This window comes from Gymnoscopelus microlampas (genome assembly GCF_963454915.1).
Source record: "Gymnoscopelus microlampas genome assembly, chromosome: 19".
Taxonomy (NCBI): domain Eukaryota; kingdom Metazoa; phylum Chordata; class Actinopteri; order Myctophiformes; family Myctophidae; genus Gymnoscopelus; species Gymnoscopelus microlampas.
Window position 1 is genome coordinate 9,646,985 of NC_139956.1, and position 18,211 is coordinate 9,665,195.

At 39.8% G+C, this 18,211-nt stretch overlaps 2 protein-coding genes across 3 annotated transcripts; one reads left to right on the plus strand and one right to left on the minus strand.

Annotated features, from left to right (window-relative positions):
- Positions 1-1,495: 1,495 nt before the first annotated feature.
- LOC311035254 (nuclear factor 7, brain) lies at positions 1,496-5,944 on the plus strand. Its single transcript, XM_084043353.1, has 6 exons — positions 1,496-1,652; positions 2,360-2,494; positions 2,762-2,890; positions 4,184-4,262; positions 4,349-4,375; positions 4,555-5,944. Exons 1-6 carry the CDS (start codon positions 1,593-1,595, stop codon positions 5,082-5,084), a joined length of 960 nt encoding a protein of 319 aa, XP_083899479.1. The 5' UTR covers positions 1,496-1,592; the 3' UTR covers positions 5,085-5,944.
- A 930-nt stretch (positions 5,945-6,874) lies between these two features.
- Positions 6,875-17,929, minus strand: LOC311034903 (receptor-type tyrosine-protein phosphatase H). Of its 2 annotated transcripts, none has more exons than XM_084042935.1 (11): positions 17,784-17,929; positions 15,731-15,819; positions 14,380-15,091; positions 13,724-13,840; positions 12,977-13,231; positions 11,975-12,092; positions 11,378-11,535; positions 10,309-10,581; positions 9,889-10,155; positions 8,559-8,656; positions 6,875-8,348 (listed from the first exon to the last, which is right to left on the minus strand). In XM_084042935.1, the coding sequence occupies exons 1-11, from the start codon at positions 17,881-17,883 to the stop codon at positions 8,274-8,276; spliced, it is 2,262 nt and encodes a 753-aa protein (XP_083899061.1). In that variant the 5' UTR covers positions 17,884-17,929; the 3' UTR covers positions 6,875-8,273. The 2 variants fall into 2 exon arrangements, with proteins under 2 accessions (XP_083899061.1, XP_083899060.1); XM_084042934.1 differs by having other exon boundaries at positions 13,580-13,840.
- Positions 17,930-18,211: the final 282 nt, after the last annotated feature.

The window sequence follows — 18,211 nt, forward strand, 5'->3', positions numbered from 1 at the left end:
CATCAATCACTGGAAGGAACAAGTGGACCAAGTCTGCAAGGTAGGAAGGAAAGAAAGACAGACAGACAGACAGACAGACAGACAGACAACAAGTCCAGAGCTATGATGCTAATAAAATAATGAGTTGAGGTCAAAGAAGCAAGTAACAAAGTCGACAGAAATGTGGCACTTCTACATTAGGTGCTTTAGGTATTAGGTATTTGGTGACGAGGACCAGGGACCATGTGTATTATTGATTGTATTGATATTATTTTCTTTCTTCAGACCAATAATATTGCTTCCTTCACAAATAAGAACATTAAATATCAGTTTGCCAGAGTTTATAACATGTGTTGTGCCCAGTGACTTCAAAGACCCCTTTTTCCATCAAACTTTGCTGGAAAAAACATGAGGTGTTCCTTTTACATTGTTAAAATTGACAGATAACGGTATAGATAAAGATGTAGATTGAAACACCTGTAAATACAGTTGAATGGCCATCCTGAAAGTTTTATGTTGGTCAAGATGAGTTCAAACTAGAATTTATGACAGCTCACAGAGATTGGATAAGCGTTGCCATGGGTCACACATAGGTTATTGATAGGATAAACCTGTAAACCTGGCATTCGTATTATGGATATCATTATGGGCAAAAATGTTCAAACGTGTCCAAAAATAGCACATCCACAGATCTCACACGTCATGATGTATTTTGAGCTTGTAGATAAAATATTTTCATATTTTATTATAATTCCTCCCTACAAAAAATCTGGGTGTTCAAACGTCAAGGTAAAATGCATTACAAGTTAGGAAATGTCATTTCTCAACTGGGTCCTTCATAGTCTGTGAGACAGACCCATTTGTCACCCCACCAAGCACCCTTTTAGACTGATAACCACATGTTCTGTACATGAGGTTATCAGTCTAATAGGTCAGAATTTGATAGATTTGACTGCATAGTGGTTAATTACCAGAAAAGCCTCTGAAGAAGAAATGATGTGAATGTTTAATGTGCTTGAGCTTATAGATTGGTTATTTTCGCTAGTGCAACAAAGTGTAGGGCTAGGGTGTTTTTTAGAGTTTGTGGATGCTGATAGATAGGTCAGTCATATACAAATAGTTTTATGACCCAGTTAGATCACCTACTGTCCTGTAGTACTGTACTGTAAATGGTTAGAACATCTAGGACAGGAGTAGGCAGTAACATATCTGATGGATGCTGACATGTACAAGTCCTCAGGTGTTGGGATAGGGTGTTCACTGTTTTCACAAGAGGGTGAGGTCGGGTGGTGTGGGTGGAGTAAGAATGTTTACTTGGACCTTTAGACTAGTTAACTGTACATACGGTAAGCAGCTTATACTTATAAAACAGCCATCGATAATAGACTTGACTACTAAGATTTGACCCTCAAACCAGTCAACTTAATGATCAGTTCATTTTACAGTCTGTATTTCTTCTAGTTAGTAAACCACAGTTCATGGCTATATCATATCAAAGAAAGCTGGATATTGATTCTGCTTTACTGTATGTGCTGTAATTTCTTCAGAAGGACAAGGCTGATGAGGGGGAAAGCAGCAGAAAGAGAGCGTCTCAGACTCGCACCGAACGCAGCATGGAGGAGAGCAGGAAGTTAATCTTAGAATGGTCCGGAGAACTCCATCATATTGACAAGGTACAGTACATAGTGCATTGTGTGTGTGTGTGTGTGTGTGTGTGTGTGTGTGTGTGTGTGTGTGTGTGTGTGTGTGTGTGTGTGTGTGTGTGTGTGTGTGTGTGTGTGTGTGTGTGTGTCTGTGTGTGTGTGTGTGTGTGTGTGGGTAACATAATTATGTTATGGGTAACATAATTTTCTATTATGTTACCCATATTTTAACAAAGGGAAAGTGTAGAAAAACCTTTGCACACCCAGATCGAAAGTTTAAAAGCAGGTGCGCAGGCAAAAACCAGTAGACAATATCAACAATAAGAGATAAGCTTGCACACTGCCACTTGCACGGTCAAGAGTGAAGTTTAATTCCCTCCTCAGAAAAATACACCTATTTTGGGGCGAACATTCTGCGAAAATAGCAGATGGGGGTACTCTGGTCAATTAAGTACACAGGATTTAAGTGGTGAATTGAACAGTGTAATTAATTAATCCATTAAAACCAGGAAAGAATCTGTGTCATTTTAGATTTTAACGTTATACAAGCTGTGCCACGCTGCGAGCTTGTAGGCTACATCTGCTATTTTTGAAAACAAATTTTAAATCTTTTAATTACGATAACGTTTGAGAACTACTGATTTAGAAGTCATTCGTAGAATCGGCTTCAGGTCTTAATGGGTTAAGGATGTTTTTAAAAGAAATAATTATGAAATGTCTATGATGTTTGCTTCCAGCTACTGAAAGACACACCCTGGAAGATAGCGGAATATGAACTGGAGGAGGAGAAGAGGAAACTGGAGGTGGATGCCAACGAGGAAGCTCAGATGAGGATTATGGAGTGGGCCAAGGAACTACAGATAGCTTCAGAGGTGAGGGCTCTGACATGAGGCCTGGGAGGGAACAATGGAAGACTTGTCACAGAGCACAGCACTGAATTAACCACTTCCTACAAACGCTATTTTTTAAAACGTTTCTTTTTACAAATTGTGTTTACAAATGTTCAAAATGTTAAATTAAAAAAAAAAGTAATACAAATAGCGTAATACAGTGTGTGTGTGTGTGTGTGTGTGTGTGTGTGTGTGTGTGTGTGTGTGTGTGTGTGTGTGTGTGTGTGTGTGTGTGTGTGTGTGTACTAGACATGTGGTGTGGAGAGTGAGGAGCTTGGTAAGCTACTGCGTTCGCTGGGCCTGAAGAAGAAACGGCTGGTCAACCTGCTGCCTCTGTTGGAGTTCATCACCTGGTCCATCCTGAAGGAAGACGGCAAGGTGCACATGCACACACCACACACGTATATATGCACACACACACGCACACACATATGATATGGACACACCCACACACATACAGTATGCACGCATGCACACACACACATATGCACGCACCCACACACATATGCACGCACGCACACACACACATGCACGCACACACATATGCAAGCACTTTAGCACGCACACACATATACACGCACGCACACATGTTTCAGATGTCCTTTTGACAAGCAAGGACAGAGTTTCATAGTTTTCCATTCCTGAACCTATAAAACCTTCCATGCTTGTGCGATTACAATCTTTTATCTTGGCATTAGATTCATGATAGGATTTCTGCCATTGAGTCGTTAAGTCGTTAAAACGTTAGCTTAGATTATTTTAGTTAACATAGCTGAATAAATGTGGGCTATAGATCACTGCACAAATAAGAAGTTTTAAGTCTGTTTGTAAATCAATCAAATCATGACACATGTAGCCTATCACACAGATATAGGCCTACAGCCATAGCCATAGTAGCCATGAAATGTCTTATGTTTCTTACGTAACTAGTGAACCTTTGTATGGAGGTTAAATCATCATACTGTTAATAAAGGAGCATTGTGATAATGTTTATACAACAGTGTTCCACTCTCGGGCTGATAACCCTCTCACTTGGCAGTATGTCACTGTACTGATATATTGTATGAAGATTCAACAGATAAAACATCTCTCTGTTCATAGTTGATATGGTGGTGCTGTTATCAGAATCAAATTGTAACTTTACAACCCTTCATACAAAGTACAAAATAAAATAATGCAATCTTTGTCCCTACTCTCACCTATGGGCATGAAGTGTGGGTCATGACCGAAAGAATAAGATGCAGGGGCCGAAATGAGTTTTCTCAGGCCTCTCCCTTAGAGACAGGGTGAGAAGTTCAGTCATCCGTGAGAGACTCAGAGTAAAACCGCTGCTCTTTGACTTGGAAAGGAGCCAGCTTAGGTGGTTCGGGCATCTAGTACGGATGCCTCCCGAGTGTCTCCCTAGGGAAATCCTCGCTGAAGTCCCACTGGGAAGAGACCCTGTGGCGCCTCGGTATCCCCAGGAGGAAGTTGCTAATGTTGCTCTGGAAAGACAAGACAGGAAATCTCTGTTGGAACTGTTACCCCCGCAATTCCCGGGCGCGGTGGTCCGGTGGACCTTTGCTGCATTTAGCTTCCTGACTCTCTCTCCCTGTTTTCTGTCTCTCTACACTGTGGACAATCATTAAAAACAAGAGAGAAATAACTCTAACTTGTTTTTTTCCTCCTTAGAGAATGATTCCACAGTTGTGGTTGCTGGCGAAGCAGCGCACCTGGAAAGCAGGCATTCCACGATACATCCCCAACTCAGGTGGGTGTTTACATTTTACATATTACGGTATGTACACAGTCTGAGCCTAAATGTATTGACATTAAATATATGTTTTCTATTTTCAGTGTGGAGCTGGATTTGTAGTGCATCAGGTAAGATCAACGCTACTGTGTGCGATTATGTAGTTCAGTTGCCGCCACATTTTTATATACTGTATATTCATGAATCAGTTACACTAAGATACCAACATGACTTTCACAAATTCTGAGCTGATTCCGCTATCAGCTTACAGTATTGTATTTACGTCAACCATCTCTAACCGTCCAAACAGCTGACGTGAGTCTTGACCCCACAACCAACCACCCATGGTTGCAGCTGTCTGATGACCACCGGAAGGTCCAGGAAGGCATTTCTGCGGCAGACCTCCCTTACAGCCCTCAGCGCTTTGACGGCTGGCCCTGTGTGCTGGCCTGGGAAGGCTATGGTAGTGGCCGCCACTACTGGGAGGTCGAAGTAGTCAACAACGGTTACTGGCGCATAGGAATGACCACCGCAAGCTCCAAGCGCCATGGCCGTTTCCCAATGACCCCACGGCAGGGCTACTGGGCCCTGTGGCGCAGCACACACCAGTTCTTCGCCTGCACCAAGCCGGAGACGCCCCTGCCTGTGGGTCTTGTGCCCCATCGCATGGGCATATACGTGGATTATGAAGAAGGCCAGATCTCCTTCTACAACGCTGAGACCAAGTCCCACATCTACTCCTTCAACGGAACCTTCAAGGAGAAGCTCTACCCAATGTTTGCTCCACTGGATGGACGCACGCTCATGACCATCATTCCACCACACCAGATCTCATTGTGAGAGGAAGCTGTTTTTCCCAAGCAGGTTAGGGTTGCCCCACAAAAATAAGTAATATGCAACAATGTTGCGCCGATGCTTGTACTGTTTGAAAATAGTGTATTTTTGTTGACTGACAAACGCCGTCCATAGAAACTTGTCTTAGGACTTTAAAGTCACACGCAAATTGTGAGTGCCGTGAGCTTGTACAGTAGGTTGGCTATTTTTGACGTGAGCTTGTAGGTCGGCTATTTTGGCACAGAGTTTGCAGTCGGTCGGTTCAATATATGCACATGACCATATATGGGCATAACGGTCGGATCTGTGGCTCTGGACAACCGGATCTCTGTTTCTGTCAGTCCTTGTCCCTTGTATGCCCGTATATGGAGATCGCGGCTGGTGTCATCAGTATATGCATGCCCCATATATGGAGCTGCTCAAAATAATGACACTACAGTAGGTTCAAAGTGTTTTTTAACATCATCCTCTGCTAGCTGTCTTTTGCCACTGTCCTATCAACTAATGAAATTAAGCTGATTATTATTATCTTAAGATACGTATACCCCGGCTCTTCCTGACTTTGCGTCAAAGTGTTCTTGAGCAAGACACTGAACCCCCAGTTTTTTGTTTTTTTTTCCTCTGGGGACAAGCTTGCTTCAATGCATGAATAATAGGAAATCAGACTTGGCCACTTCAATTGATGCTAATTTGCTTGCTTCCCAACTGCTTCCAATAAGCAGGATGGTATCTTGCATAGTTGCTTCCACCAACGGTGTTAGAATGTGTGTGTGTGAATGAATGATTGGATAAAGCGCCTAGAGAAATTCAGACCATTCACCATCTAAACACACAGTAGCACTCATAACTTCAAGAGAATGTACTATAACGAAACTACGTTATGGTAGACCTTAAAGCAAATACAAATTTGCTGTTGAAAGAACTAGATTATTAAACTTGACTGGTCAGACCAGACAAACAATGCTAAAAGTCTAACATGTATTGTAGAAAATATAATTTATTTTATTGATGTTTATAGATAGATAATAACTATCAATATTCATCATTTCTTTCGCATTCATGTATTTCTGTCTGTATGTGTATGAACTTTATACTACATTTTCATAATCTGTACTGTACATAATAAATTTCATTATATGTACCTTGTTGACTCTGCTTAATTTCATTAGGTGAGATCTTATCACTCTCCCTCAACTATTGTTTGAGTTAAAGTACTGGAGATAAAAGTACTGGAGTACTTGATTTTTTCTTTTTAAGTATTCAAAAGTACAAATTCCTTTTATGCATTGCTGTATTGAAAATTTTCCCGAACTGTTCATAAAATATTAATAATAGCAGATCTGCAAGCTCACAGCGCGTCACGTTGCAGAAAAGCCCCTAAAAATATCTTTAAAAAAAAATAAAAACATTTGTGGAGTCAAAAGTACAATATTTGTCTTATATCCTAAGTATCCAAAATACAAATACTCAAGTAAAGTACAGATTCATTTTAAACTAAATTAACTAAGTAAATGTACTTAGTTACCACCACCACTGCACGTGTTTAGTTCATGAAACAAGGGTTGATAACTGAACACGTTGTAGGCAAACATTTAAGTATCACTACCACTGTGTAAAGTATCCTGTGTGGACTGGAGCAGAAGTGTCGGTAGAATAAACCGCTAAACAATAACTACATGGCATGTTAGACTATAATTGAATAAGAGAAAGGTAAAAGGTGATTGCAATTTGTTACATTGCCTTATGATTGTCAAAAAGTTTCAATAATCTGATATTGAGGGAGAGACAATGTATAACTTTATTTATCTAGTCCAACACAGGGTTCAAAAAGTGTTTTATGAAATAAAAGAACACTGTTAAGGCAGTGAAACAGCACAAGAGATAATAAAAACAAATCAAGAAATGAAAATAAAAGGCAATAGAATTAGGAGTCAAAATAGTAAGAATCACTATTTTGACTCTATTTTGACTTTTTAATGTAGGAGAGACTTAAAAAAAAGAAATTGACTTTGCCAATCTGACCGTAGGTCAGTCATACCCAAGAGTAGTTGCCCTGATGGCAAAGGCTCCATCACCTTGGTTGGAACAGCCAGAAAGGAAGCATTTGAGGATCACAGGAAGTGAAGCAGCTTACAGGAACTTAAAAGGTCAGAAATATAACTGGGAGCTAAGCCCTTCTGAGTTTTAAAAGTGATCAGTAAGATCTTACAATCATTTTCTTTTGTGCTTTTTACACCTTTTTCTCCCCAATGTTGTCGTTTTGCCAATTGCTTACTCCCCACACATATTTGTGTGTTGTCACTGCTGTTGTCTCCTACTCACTCACCTGCCAGTGAGGAGCCCCCACCGGGAGGACGTGGAGCCTTCGTGCTACTGATAGTGATATCATCCTCCCCACCTGGCTTCCCTCCCCCAAAACATGGGCGGCCAATAGTGTTATACAGATGTATAGACGCTCGTCAAAGGTCTGGCACCGCTCCGTTGTGAATCCATTTCATGCTCCCGAAGTCTGGGGTGACCAATCAGGGCCCAGTATTAAAATATGGGAGACTGTAATTGGTAGTTGGTTGTAGGTCTAACCAATTGCGTCCAGAGCCATATTTTTGATAGTTTTTTTTTCCCAAAGGGCGGGAGCCCTTTGGGAAAAAAAACTTCCTCATAGAAGCACCAGACTCATATCCACGCAGTGATATAGTCTGGCTACGCGAGGCTAGCATTCGAAACCCATAACCTCCTCGGTGGTGGGCAGGCACTGTTACCACTGCACCACCCGAGCGCCCTTAACATCAGTTAAGGGCGCTTAAATCAAATTAAATAAAAGGTATAACCAAAACTGAAAGTGGTGCAATATGTAGGAATGCAACAGTTTATCAAACTAATCGATTTAATCATTTTAACCAAATAATCCATTTTCAAAAACAAAAAATTGCAGATCTACAAGCTCACAATGCATAGCGATGCGATTCATTGTGAGCTTGTTGATTGGCTATTTTCTATATTAGCGTGACACAGTTTTACTAAAGTATAAAATAGGGCTAATCGATTTAATAGATGATTTTAAAAAATCTATTAGAGGAAAATGTGCTTCTTGATTATTCGATTAATTTAAAAAAAGCATTTGATAGAATAATCAATAGTTGCAGTCCAAGAAATGTGTTTTAAGTTTAGTGCTGGTTAAACTCTTGCAACTGCATTCTAGACAATCTCCTCATTCCATTTGATCCTCCAAAACACTTCATCTTTCAATAGTTTCTTGAAATGTTCTTCCAGCTGCAACAAAACACAGACACAACCAATGAGCAAAACTCTCTAAAATCAACCATCTTGTATTCACCTTGCACAAGTCATGATCATTCCATGATACATGTCACACTGCCCTGCCAAATATGTTAAAATAAATAAACTCAGCTTCTTTTTTTGGTTGACCAATATGAAACATAAGAATTTTTAATAGAATGAACAACACCCATTCTGACATACCTTTTTGAGTACTTCTTCCCTTGTAGTGTCTTTATCACAGGAGAGCGCTATCTGGGACGAACACACCATGGACAGAGTGATCTTCTTCTTCTCTGGAGCTGAAAGAGAGAGAGAGAGAGAGAGAGAGAGAGAGAGAGAGAGAGAGAGAGAGAGAGAGAGAGAGAGAGAGAGAGAGAGTAACCACTTAAGACCTATTTTATACTTCACACACAACATGCTGTGATCGGCTATTTTAGAACAAAACAAAACAAACTAGAAAAAGTGCTTCTCGGAGCAATGTTCTAAATTCGCCAAATAGGATGGAATATGAAAAATCGGACAGATCCGTCTTGATCACATGACTATAGAGATAATGTGAACCGATTTGCGGGATGTTTGGACAAAATCTGTAGGAGTAATATCAAAAATCTTTTTTTTGCAAAGATCAGCCTCCTGGTGGCGTTATAACATTTGTGGCAGAGGTTCTGCTCTGGCATCCAGGGAGTGTGTGTGCACAGTTTCATGTCGATCGGGCCAATGGTGCCGGAGATTAGCTGTCAACAGACGGACGGACACACAGACACACGGACGGACGGACGGACGGGTGGGTGGGTGCAAAACATAGTCTCTACAAACAAACAAACAAACAAACAAGAAAACACCGGGTTGGAAGTTGTTAAAAGAAGACTCCCATTTGACATTACAATTTGGACTTCTATGATATTATACAACAGAGAAGTGAGTTCCTGCAACTGATAAGACCTTTTCAAAATCGCTAAAAACACTCCATGGAAACAGAGCTGCATTCGGTCCATTATCACACTTTCATAGTTGCAGAGTGTGCAAAAACATCTTTAGAGTTAATCAAAACACAGCCAACAATGCACGTAGAGCAGAATTAGAGCTATACCCATTTATATTCCAAATTCAGTTGAAATTCATTTGAACAAAGAAAAGAGCCCTCTATGCCAGCTTGTTCTTATGAATACCTTCTGTTCATAACCACACAACCATGCAGCAGGGCCTCAAAAGAGTACAACCAAATTATTACCAAACTAAATTTAAATGGCATGATATTGGAAAGAACAAATCATTTGTCTTTTTTAGTAGTCGACTAGTCACATATGATGTTCCCGCCAGGTCTAGTTTTAGAACACCAATATAAATACAGTACATCCAACAAGAACCGTTGGAGAGCATTTTATTATGGATGCAGGTGAGAAACCAGTGCTCTACTGCAGTGTTTCCCAACACGACAAATAACACCCATCTGCTATAGTAAAAGCAGTTTAAATGAAAATCTAAAATGCTTTGTCTGCAAATATCATTTGACGAGGTCTGAATGTCTCACCTGTGCAGCGTGATACAGTGGTTGGATCGCTCAACAGGTCCCCCGCCATCGTTCGCACTTCAAAGTCATACTTGGTCCCTGAATGCAAGCCGTCAAACGTATAGCTGGTCTGGTTGTCAAACTCTTTTTTCAATGAGTGATTCCAGAAACTGGCATTGTATTTGACCTGGTATTTGACTGACACTGTGTTTATCGGTTCGGTCCACTCTAGAGTGATGTGGCTCTTATTAGAGTATGTGACTCTGGCATCTCTAGGCTTCACAGGCTCTAAAAGTAGAAAGAGGGCGAAGGGTGCAATGGAGACGAGAAGCAGACAAAGAGACAAGGAAGTAAAAATTAACATTTGCATCTAAGAGATGTTTCATTTCCACCACAACTGATAGTGATGCCGATCAGGGCATACATTAGAAAGCTGCTCACTGGTGTATATGGAGCCAGACACTGTGGTGCTGTTGAGATGTCCACTGAAGGCGGTGACTGACAAAGTGTAGTTGGCTGCAGACTTGATCTGGTCCTTAAAGGTGATATCAGTGTTTGTAGTATTTTTTGGGTCTCTGATGGTGTCACCCAGCTGGAGCCAAACGGTGAAACCTTCATAGCTACCGTCAGGCCTGTCCCAAGTGGCAGTGATGTGGACGGATGTTGTGGACAAGCTTGTTGTGGACAAGCTTAAGTTCTTTATTGGTCCAGGAGCTGTGGGAAGAGTGGAGAGAATTAAGTTGAAGGTGGGGTCGGTGGAGTGAAAGAGACAGGGATATCTTTTAGAAATGTGATTCTCTACCGTTGTCATTTCAAGGACCCCCAGTTCGACATACATTACACCACGTTGCCATTTGATATGATTTTAATCTCTGGCACCCCAATCTACACTGTAAAATCCTCAATGTTAATGTAACTCGGAGAGTGCACAAATGAATGTACATTCATACACTCTCCGAGTTACAGACCTCTAAGGGCCCATTTGGTTCCTAACTATGAATCATTTAGTTGGAGACCCCCTGGAGTCCTAGCACCTGGTGAACTGGTACAGACCCACATCAGTGCAAACATTAAGCACAAACTCTACAAGGAGTGCATCAGTTAATTCAACCAATCGATTTTAATCTATTATAAAAAATAATCCATAATTGGATAAAATAATCGATTAATAATCAATCCCTATTTTATGCATGTCATAGCGAAATGGTTGCATTTTCTTCCAAAAATAGTGAAGGAGTGAAAAGCTCATGTGTCGCTTTGCAACATGTTGTGAGCTTGTAGATCTGATACTGTAACATGAAACCGTTGTGCAAAAAGCATAACATACAGCATAAGTACTTAATTGATATGTTAATATATAATATAAAATGTAATATATATGTTTATATAATAATCGATAATCACTAAAATAATATTTGATCAAATAAATATTATTCGATTAATCGAAAAAGAAATCTATAGCATAATTGCTAAAAAAATATGTATATTTGCAGCCCTAAACTCTACTTACTGGTGAGTCCTTCGAGGGAGGCAATCTCCCCTTCCAGAGTCCCATTGCCCAGTGCTACCACACTGAGCTGAACCTTGGTGCCCGCGGGCAGACCACGCACAGTCACGTTCTGGCGCTTTTTATGTGTCTTATAAAGTGTCTCATTGAAAAGCATTGTTCTGGGAAAACAAAAAAACAAGATGGCGACGCATTTAGAATAACATTGAAATAAAACAGACTGTGGTTATGTCAAGCAATGGATATGCCAACTATATTATGAACTGATAGAAACTGAATACTGAATACTGAATACTGTAGAAAACATTGTAAAGCACTGGTTCTAAAGGTCGGGTCCATGCGGGGACCACCAGGGGGTTCACATGGACCCTTACAAGGTCTGTCACTCTGGGAATAATGCACAAATGATTTGGTTCCATTCCATTTGTACACTCTCAGAGTTACAGACCTGTAAGGGTCCATTTGGTACCCTGGTGGGCCCCGGACCAGACGTTGAGAAACAGGGTTGTAAAGTATCATATCAATTCATCCTTTCATCCAGCTTTCTATCTCCCCAGGCAGAGAGCCTCCACTAGACAGGTATACACAGGCTGAACCTACTCATTTTTCCTTGCCTCCACACGGTAGCCTCTGGTGTCTCCCTTTGGAGGATTCCAGTGAAGCACGAGGGAGAGTTTCTTATTGTCTGTCACTTTCAGTCCAGATACTTTACCAGGCCCTGGAGATATTAGAAAAATAACATGTATTTGATTAAATATAATACGAATACATGGAAATGAACACATCACCTTATTCACCGTCAGTCAGTGTCATTAATCAATTCAGATCTGCTGATTGGAATATTAATTCCTCATCCTTTTCAGCTGCAATGAAAAACTATTTGCCCGCAGGTGTCGCTGTTGAGGGATTTTGCCTGTCAATCATCACAATACAGATGCTGGGGTTCAAGTGGTTAAATTCTATACATGCCATCTTATGATAATTTGTTCACTGTGTACAATACATACATTATGTACATGTCGCATCCTTCCCAGGATTTTTGTCAAAGACTATATGAGATTCATAACAATATTAGAGTAAGGAATAAAGACAGCTTTGGCAAGGTATAGCCAGATGCAAGTAAAGTGTGGAATAAGTAACTAATTTTCAGTGTCAAAATGGTAGTGTTTGAGTCATTAACCCATTGAGACCTGTTGCTACCTATACGTTGTTATACCTTTCAATCCGGATGCCACCTCTGTGTCTCATTAGTTGTTGCTATAATATAGTAACATCATTTTTCATTTTTTTATTTTTAGTAAGAATTTGAATGTTTTCAGAAAACTATGGTTAGGTTTTAGAAGGCGTTTTTAGAATCGGCCTCAGGTCTAAATGGGTTAAATGGGAATCCTGCTTGTTGGGCTCTCTAACCCTTTTCTCCATTTTGGGCATGTCATTATTGGCAAAACATTTAAACATTCAAAAAAGGCAGGTCTACCGTTGTGAGCTTGTAGATCTGCTATTTTCGCTATACTATACTTCTTCACATGAAGAAGTATAGTATAGATAGAGCTTAAGTGGAGACATAATATTGCAGGGGACAAGACCGACATTCAAACTCACTGGTGTATGCTTTGATGCTGACTGAATCTCCAAGTGTGGACTCGCCGGATCCAGTGATGACATCCATGGTGTAAAGGCCTCCTGGTAGCAGATTGTTGACTTTGTGGTTCGTTGTGCTGGTATTCCTACGGTTGTCAGGATGATCCCTCACCTCTATGTAATAGTGGTCAGAGTTTCCAACCGGAGCATCCCAGGACAGGAAGATGGAACTCTCTGTTTCGTTGGTGACAGTAAGGTTTCCCACAGCCCCCGGCTCTAAGAACATTTGAAAGGTGATTGATTGGTTAAGTTTTTCTTTGCCTTTACTTTACTTACTCAAATCACTTTCAATCTGCCATCCCTATTTTGGGCATAGGCGAATAAAATAATAACAGAATAATAATAATAACAATAATAATAATTATCGAAAATAGCCAATCTACAAGATCACAACGAGTCGCAATGCCACGTTGTGAGCTTGTAGATCGACTATTTTCACTATTCATCAAACAAGTAGCCTATATAGGGCTTAAGTGGCAAGCTTTTATTCATAGGTTATTGAATTTTCTGTCATGATTAACAAATAAGTCTAAATGATAACAACGAATAATACAATAGACTCACTGGTATAAAATATGTCTTTCTTAGACGGGAGATCTCTGTCACACTTGACAGGGAACACCTGTACCGAGTAGCCAGAGCCTTCTATCAGTTTGTCAAGGTCATAGGTCAAATCAGTCTGATTCCTTGTCAGAGGTGGCCAGTCACCTCTGAGCGATCTGACCTCTAGCCGGTAATGGCTGATGTCACCAGGCCCAGCCTGCCAGCTCACTGTGGCGTTCTTGGAATGCACGTTGGTAAATGTGGCAATGCTGGTGAAACCCTCTGCAAGAGGAACACATAGGATGACAATTGTGCAGGGGTGAAGATAGAAATATAGTAATTCTATTATTTAAAAAACTAAACTGACAAAAACACAGAAAAACTAGAAAGATTGCACTTCGTATCAATTCAGGTCAGAGCAGTCTACTGATCTTTCCCATCAAATCTCAAGAATATCCACCCGTCTAGTTTTATTTTGTATGTTAAAACTTTTCTATATATTGATGTCCGATCTTGCACAGCAGTATATGTGTCATCCATCTATTGTATTTACTGGCTATACATTAATAAATAGCTATAATTGTCAATGATTTGTTCTGGTTGAATGTGTTTTGGTTTTTGTAATATTTTTAAATACTTTAATAAAGTAGTTCTTCATTTTGACCCAAAAGTTAATGATTTCTTCAGGGCAGCCTATTGATTCTTTCCATATCATATCATCATAAATGAACAGTAACTAACATTACCAGTGCTATTAAAACGTATACTTTTTTGTGCCATGATAAATCTAATACACATAGCACATTTCAAATATGCCCTACCTTCATAACAAATGTAGGGAAGGTCTTCCCAGCAGTGCTTCTCAATCCAAGCCCCAAAGCTAAGCATAGAAACGCAAGAATCTTCAATGTACCCATCATCATCATCATCAACAACATCCTCTGTCCTATTAGAGCTTTCAGTGAAGTTGGCAGTGAAGCTGTCAGTGACACCAGTTACCGGTACCAGCCAAGTGGTTTCCATTGCCGTTGTCATTGTTGTCATTGTTGTCATCGTGGGCATGTCTGTTACGGTCTTGTTCTCGTATGAAATTGTTATATTCTCATCCTCATACTCGCTTGTTACTACTGTTACATCCTCATACTCGCTCGTTACTACTGTTACAGTTGTTGTTGTTGTTACGTCTAAGCAGCCACTGTAGCAGCAGCACTCGCACACTGGGCAAACACCTGACATGTTGAAGACGGGGGCTGCTGGCGGTTTCTTGGGCTTGGGTTTGGCTCTGGGCCAACCCGGGTACCAGTTCTGGAAGGTGAGAGGGGCTTTGTTGGCCCAGTGGGACCAGGGCATGGTGGAGTTGAAGGCAGTGGAGTTGAAGGTAGCGGAGTTGAAGGTCGTGGAGTTGAAGGTAGTGGAGTTGAAGGCAGTGGTGTTGGGGTTCTTGCGGAGTCCGATCCAGTAGTCAGAGGTGAGGTTCTGGACGATGCTCTGGATATTATCTGGAGTCAGGGTGACCAGCTCCTTGTAACAGACCTAAAGGCATGGATAGTTGCTTGAGCATTTGAACACACCACAGTGAAGTACAACTCAATAACGACTAAATTGGGGAGAAAAGGGGGTAATAAAAAATGTGGCTACTCTAAATTAAGAAAACGAAAGAAGCAGGCTTGAGGGCTGGCCTTGTGTGACTAGGGGTTTAGTGTCTTGCTCAAGGACACTTTGACACGCAGCCAGGGAGAGCCAGGGAGCCCCCTGGATACCTGTGATACCCCTATTACATAATTTGCTTTTAGATATGCTTACAGAGATAACAGTGTTTTTATGAAATAATATGAACCCAAGGTCAATATCCTTTTCATCTTGCATTAATTTAACAGACAACATATTTTTTGTATCGCTCATAAACAGAATTAGCTGTAAATATACAAACATTAATGTCACAAAAAAAAAAGCTTTAATCCCTACTTCATATTTTATGACTTCTTAACCACTTAAGCTCTATAAACTTAAAGAATTGCCACAGTTTTTGTCTACAATGCCAAAAAGGGGAGACCAGGATGAAAGTGGTAAAGGCAGTCAGTATGAACTAGAAGTAAGCTATACCTTGAAAGATTACACTTACAGCTTTTGACATTTGTTTTTGCTTTTCAGTAAAAGTAAGTACATTTCTACCTGGCAATGGATCCTGGCGCGATCCCAAGTGGACGCATTGTGGTGTAAGAAGTATTTCTGTTGTTCTGCAACACACATCAGCAGTGGAGCTACAGTAGGAACAGGTGCAGAGATCAAAGGGATCAAGAGATGTCGTTTATCACAGTGGTTCTCAAACTTTTTCGTGCCAAGGACCCCCAAATTGATATACATTTGGCAGCGGAACCCCCATCTGAAAAGACTATGTGCCAGGGACCCCCAGAAGAGAAGAGCTATTATTATAGTATAAACAATATACCATGACACAGCGATGGTAGCAGTCATGGATCATCATGGTGCTACCATTATCATACATAAATTATACCATGGTATAACCCAGTTTAAATATGGTACTTACTGTATATGGGTTTATACCTTATATCAGTTGTATATAGACAATACCATGGCAGTACAATTTTACCATAATAGTAGTCATACTATATACAGGCATACTATGTCATCCAATTCAAAAATGTTTTTACGTTAGTACCACGGCTAGACAAAATCAATACCATAGTACAAAATCATTCTTGTCTACATTTGTACAGTATGGAATTCTGGCAGTTTGGTACATCAAAAAAAAGGTATGTATGTAGGCTAGGCAAACTATGAATGATTAATTACCCTAGTATTTCTGGGCATGTCATAATAGGCAAACATTTGGCGAAAGATTGTGAACATTTGTAGAAAATCTACTGTTACGTATGTGTGCAGGCATTACTCCATAAAAATGACATTTGTATTTGTGCCTATTCTGGTAGTTTATTATTCTGACACTTTATCATTTTACTCCACAAAGGAAACAAAAGGTATTTCTCCCTTCTATAATCTTTCAAATTGATTTGCATTTATTGCTTTATGTAATGGTGCCTTTCCAGTAATACAAGGAAGTAATCCGAAACAGTAGGCCAGGCTACATCTTTGTTTGTATGGTACAGTATGTAATGACTGCACTGCATTAATACATCTTATTTATATTTAGTAAAGTTTAAGGTGTAATGCTTTTAAGTTTTTTGCAGGCAACATTATTCATGTTCATCATCAGAAATAAATTTGTAAATTCCTGTGACATGGTATGACCGCCACTTGCTACAATTTGTATTGTTTCTCTAATTTGGTAACTGGAACAATTATACCTACATAGTTGATGTACTGTATGGTACTGTTTTTACTATAGTAGTACAGTGCTGTTGTTTTGCAATGATGGTATAAATGTCTTGGTACGTTTATAATATGGTAGTGCAGTGGCATGGAAATGTGGACATTGCTACCATGTAGTCTTCAGACTACCTCACTGTACTGATACAGACTGTATCACTCTTAAGCCTATTTTTGATAGATGCTAGTTATACTATGCCGATGTATGTTGGTTACTTGTTTACATATGCTATGTATGTTATTTAGACATACAGTATAGCCTACTGTTTGCTTGACCACAAATACCTATGTTAGATAGCATGTTTAGACAGATGCTAGATTTGATGTTTACCTGGAATCCTAGTTACTTAAAATTCAATACTTTTTCTTTGCACTCTATTTATATGACCATTTACTCTGTTGTTTGTTGTTAGGGTTCAAGCCACTTCGATTGCGTCGCTCTGGATAAGACTGGATACACTAAAGGCCTAAATTGTAAATTGTACAGTCCTATTAGTTTTATGAGATGGAAGTAAAGTGGTCTGGTAATTTGGTCACTGAAAGTACAGTGAGTGAGTGGCATGGTAGTGACCAAATTAGCTCAAAACTATGTGTTTTATTTGAAAGACAAATAATTGGCTTAAACAGATTTCTTCCAATTTTCTGTGATACAACCTGAACTAATGTCAGCCATATCACCTTCAGATATTAGCTCAATATTTATAATATTACATGTCAGTGACATGACTGAAACTAGTACATATCTTATGCAATTCCAATATTCATATTTTTTAACTAATATTTTTACAGGTGAATTGTGTGTCATATCAAATTCAATTCAATTGTGATAAGCCCTTATTTGAAGTGTGAAATGTTGCCTTAAAAAAATAAGACTTACCCCAAAATATCAATAGAGAGATTTTATCCATAATGGTCACACTGAAGACCGACTCCTGTCTAAACATCAGAAATAGACAAGCAGTGCCTCTAGTAAACATACAAATGACGGGTCACCTGTGCTATGGACTCCTAATGTCCATCTCCATCCAAAGTAAAAGTGTGAATCTGCATGCAAGGTGTTTATGGGACACAATAATAACTTGTTTTACAGACCTGGCCATATAAAGTACTTATTTGACTTGCAAAAGATATGGGTAAATGTGAAGCCTTTTTTTCTGATTTGCATGACCTTTGCATATTAGCTGTAAATATACAGACCACTATGCAATGGGCCATAGGGACTGGCATATGTACAAACCACTATTGCTGCAACCGACAGCCAAATTATTGGTATTAATGTAGGCAAGTCTTGGGCATTTGAAAGGC

What these genes read in the sequence shown, in the direction of transcription:
- LOC311034903 (XM_084042934.1), bottom strand. Translation starts at nt 17,883, where the DNA reads ATGTTTACTAGAGGCACTGCTTGTCTATTTCTGATGTTTAGACAGGAG. An exon ending in CTCTCTATTGATATTTTGGG is followed by an intron (nt 15,820 to 17,783) that starts GTAAGTCTTATT and finishes TTCCTACTGTAG; the next exon opens with CTCCACTGCTGATGTGTGTT. An exon ending in GTGGAGGCAAGGAAAAATGA is followed by an intron (nt 11,536 to 11,974) that starts GTAGGTTCAGCC and finishes TTGTTTTCCCAG; the next exon opens with AACAATGCTTTTCAATGAGA.
- LOC311035254 (XM_084043353.1), top strand. Translation starts at nt 1,593, where the DNA reads ATGGAGGAGAGCAGGAAGTTAATCTTAGAATGGTCCGGAGAACTCCAT. An exon ending in ACGATACATCCCCAACTCAG is followed by an intron (nt 4,263 to 4,348) that starts GTGGGTGTTTAC and finishes TTCTATTTTCAG; the next exon opens with TGTGGAGCTGGATTTGTAGT. An exon ending in CTGGATTTGTAGTGCATCAG is followed by an intron (nt 4,376 to 4,554) that starts GTAAGATCAACG and finishes CCGTCCAAACAG; the next exon opens with CTGACGTGAGTCTTGACCCC.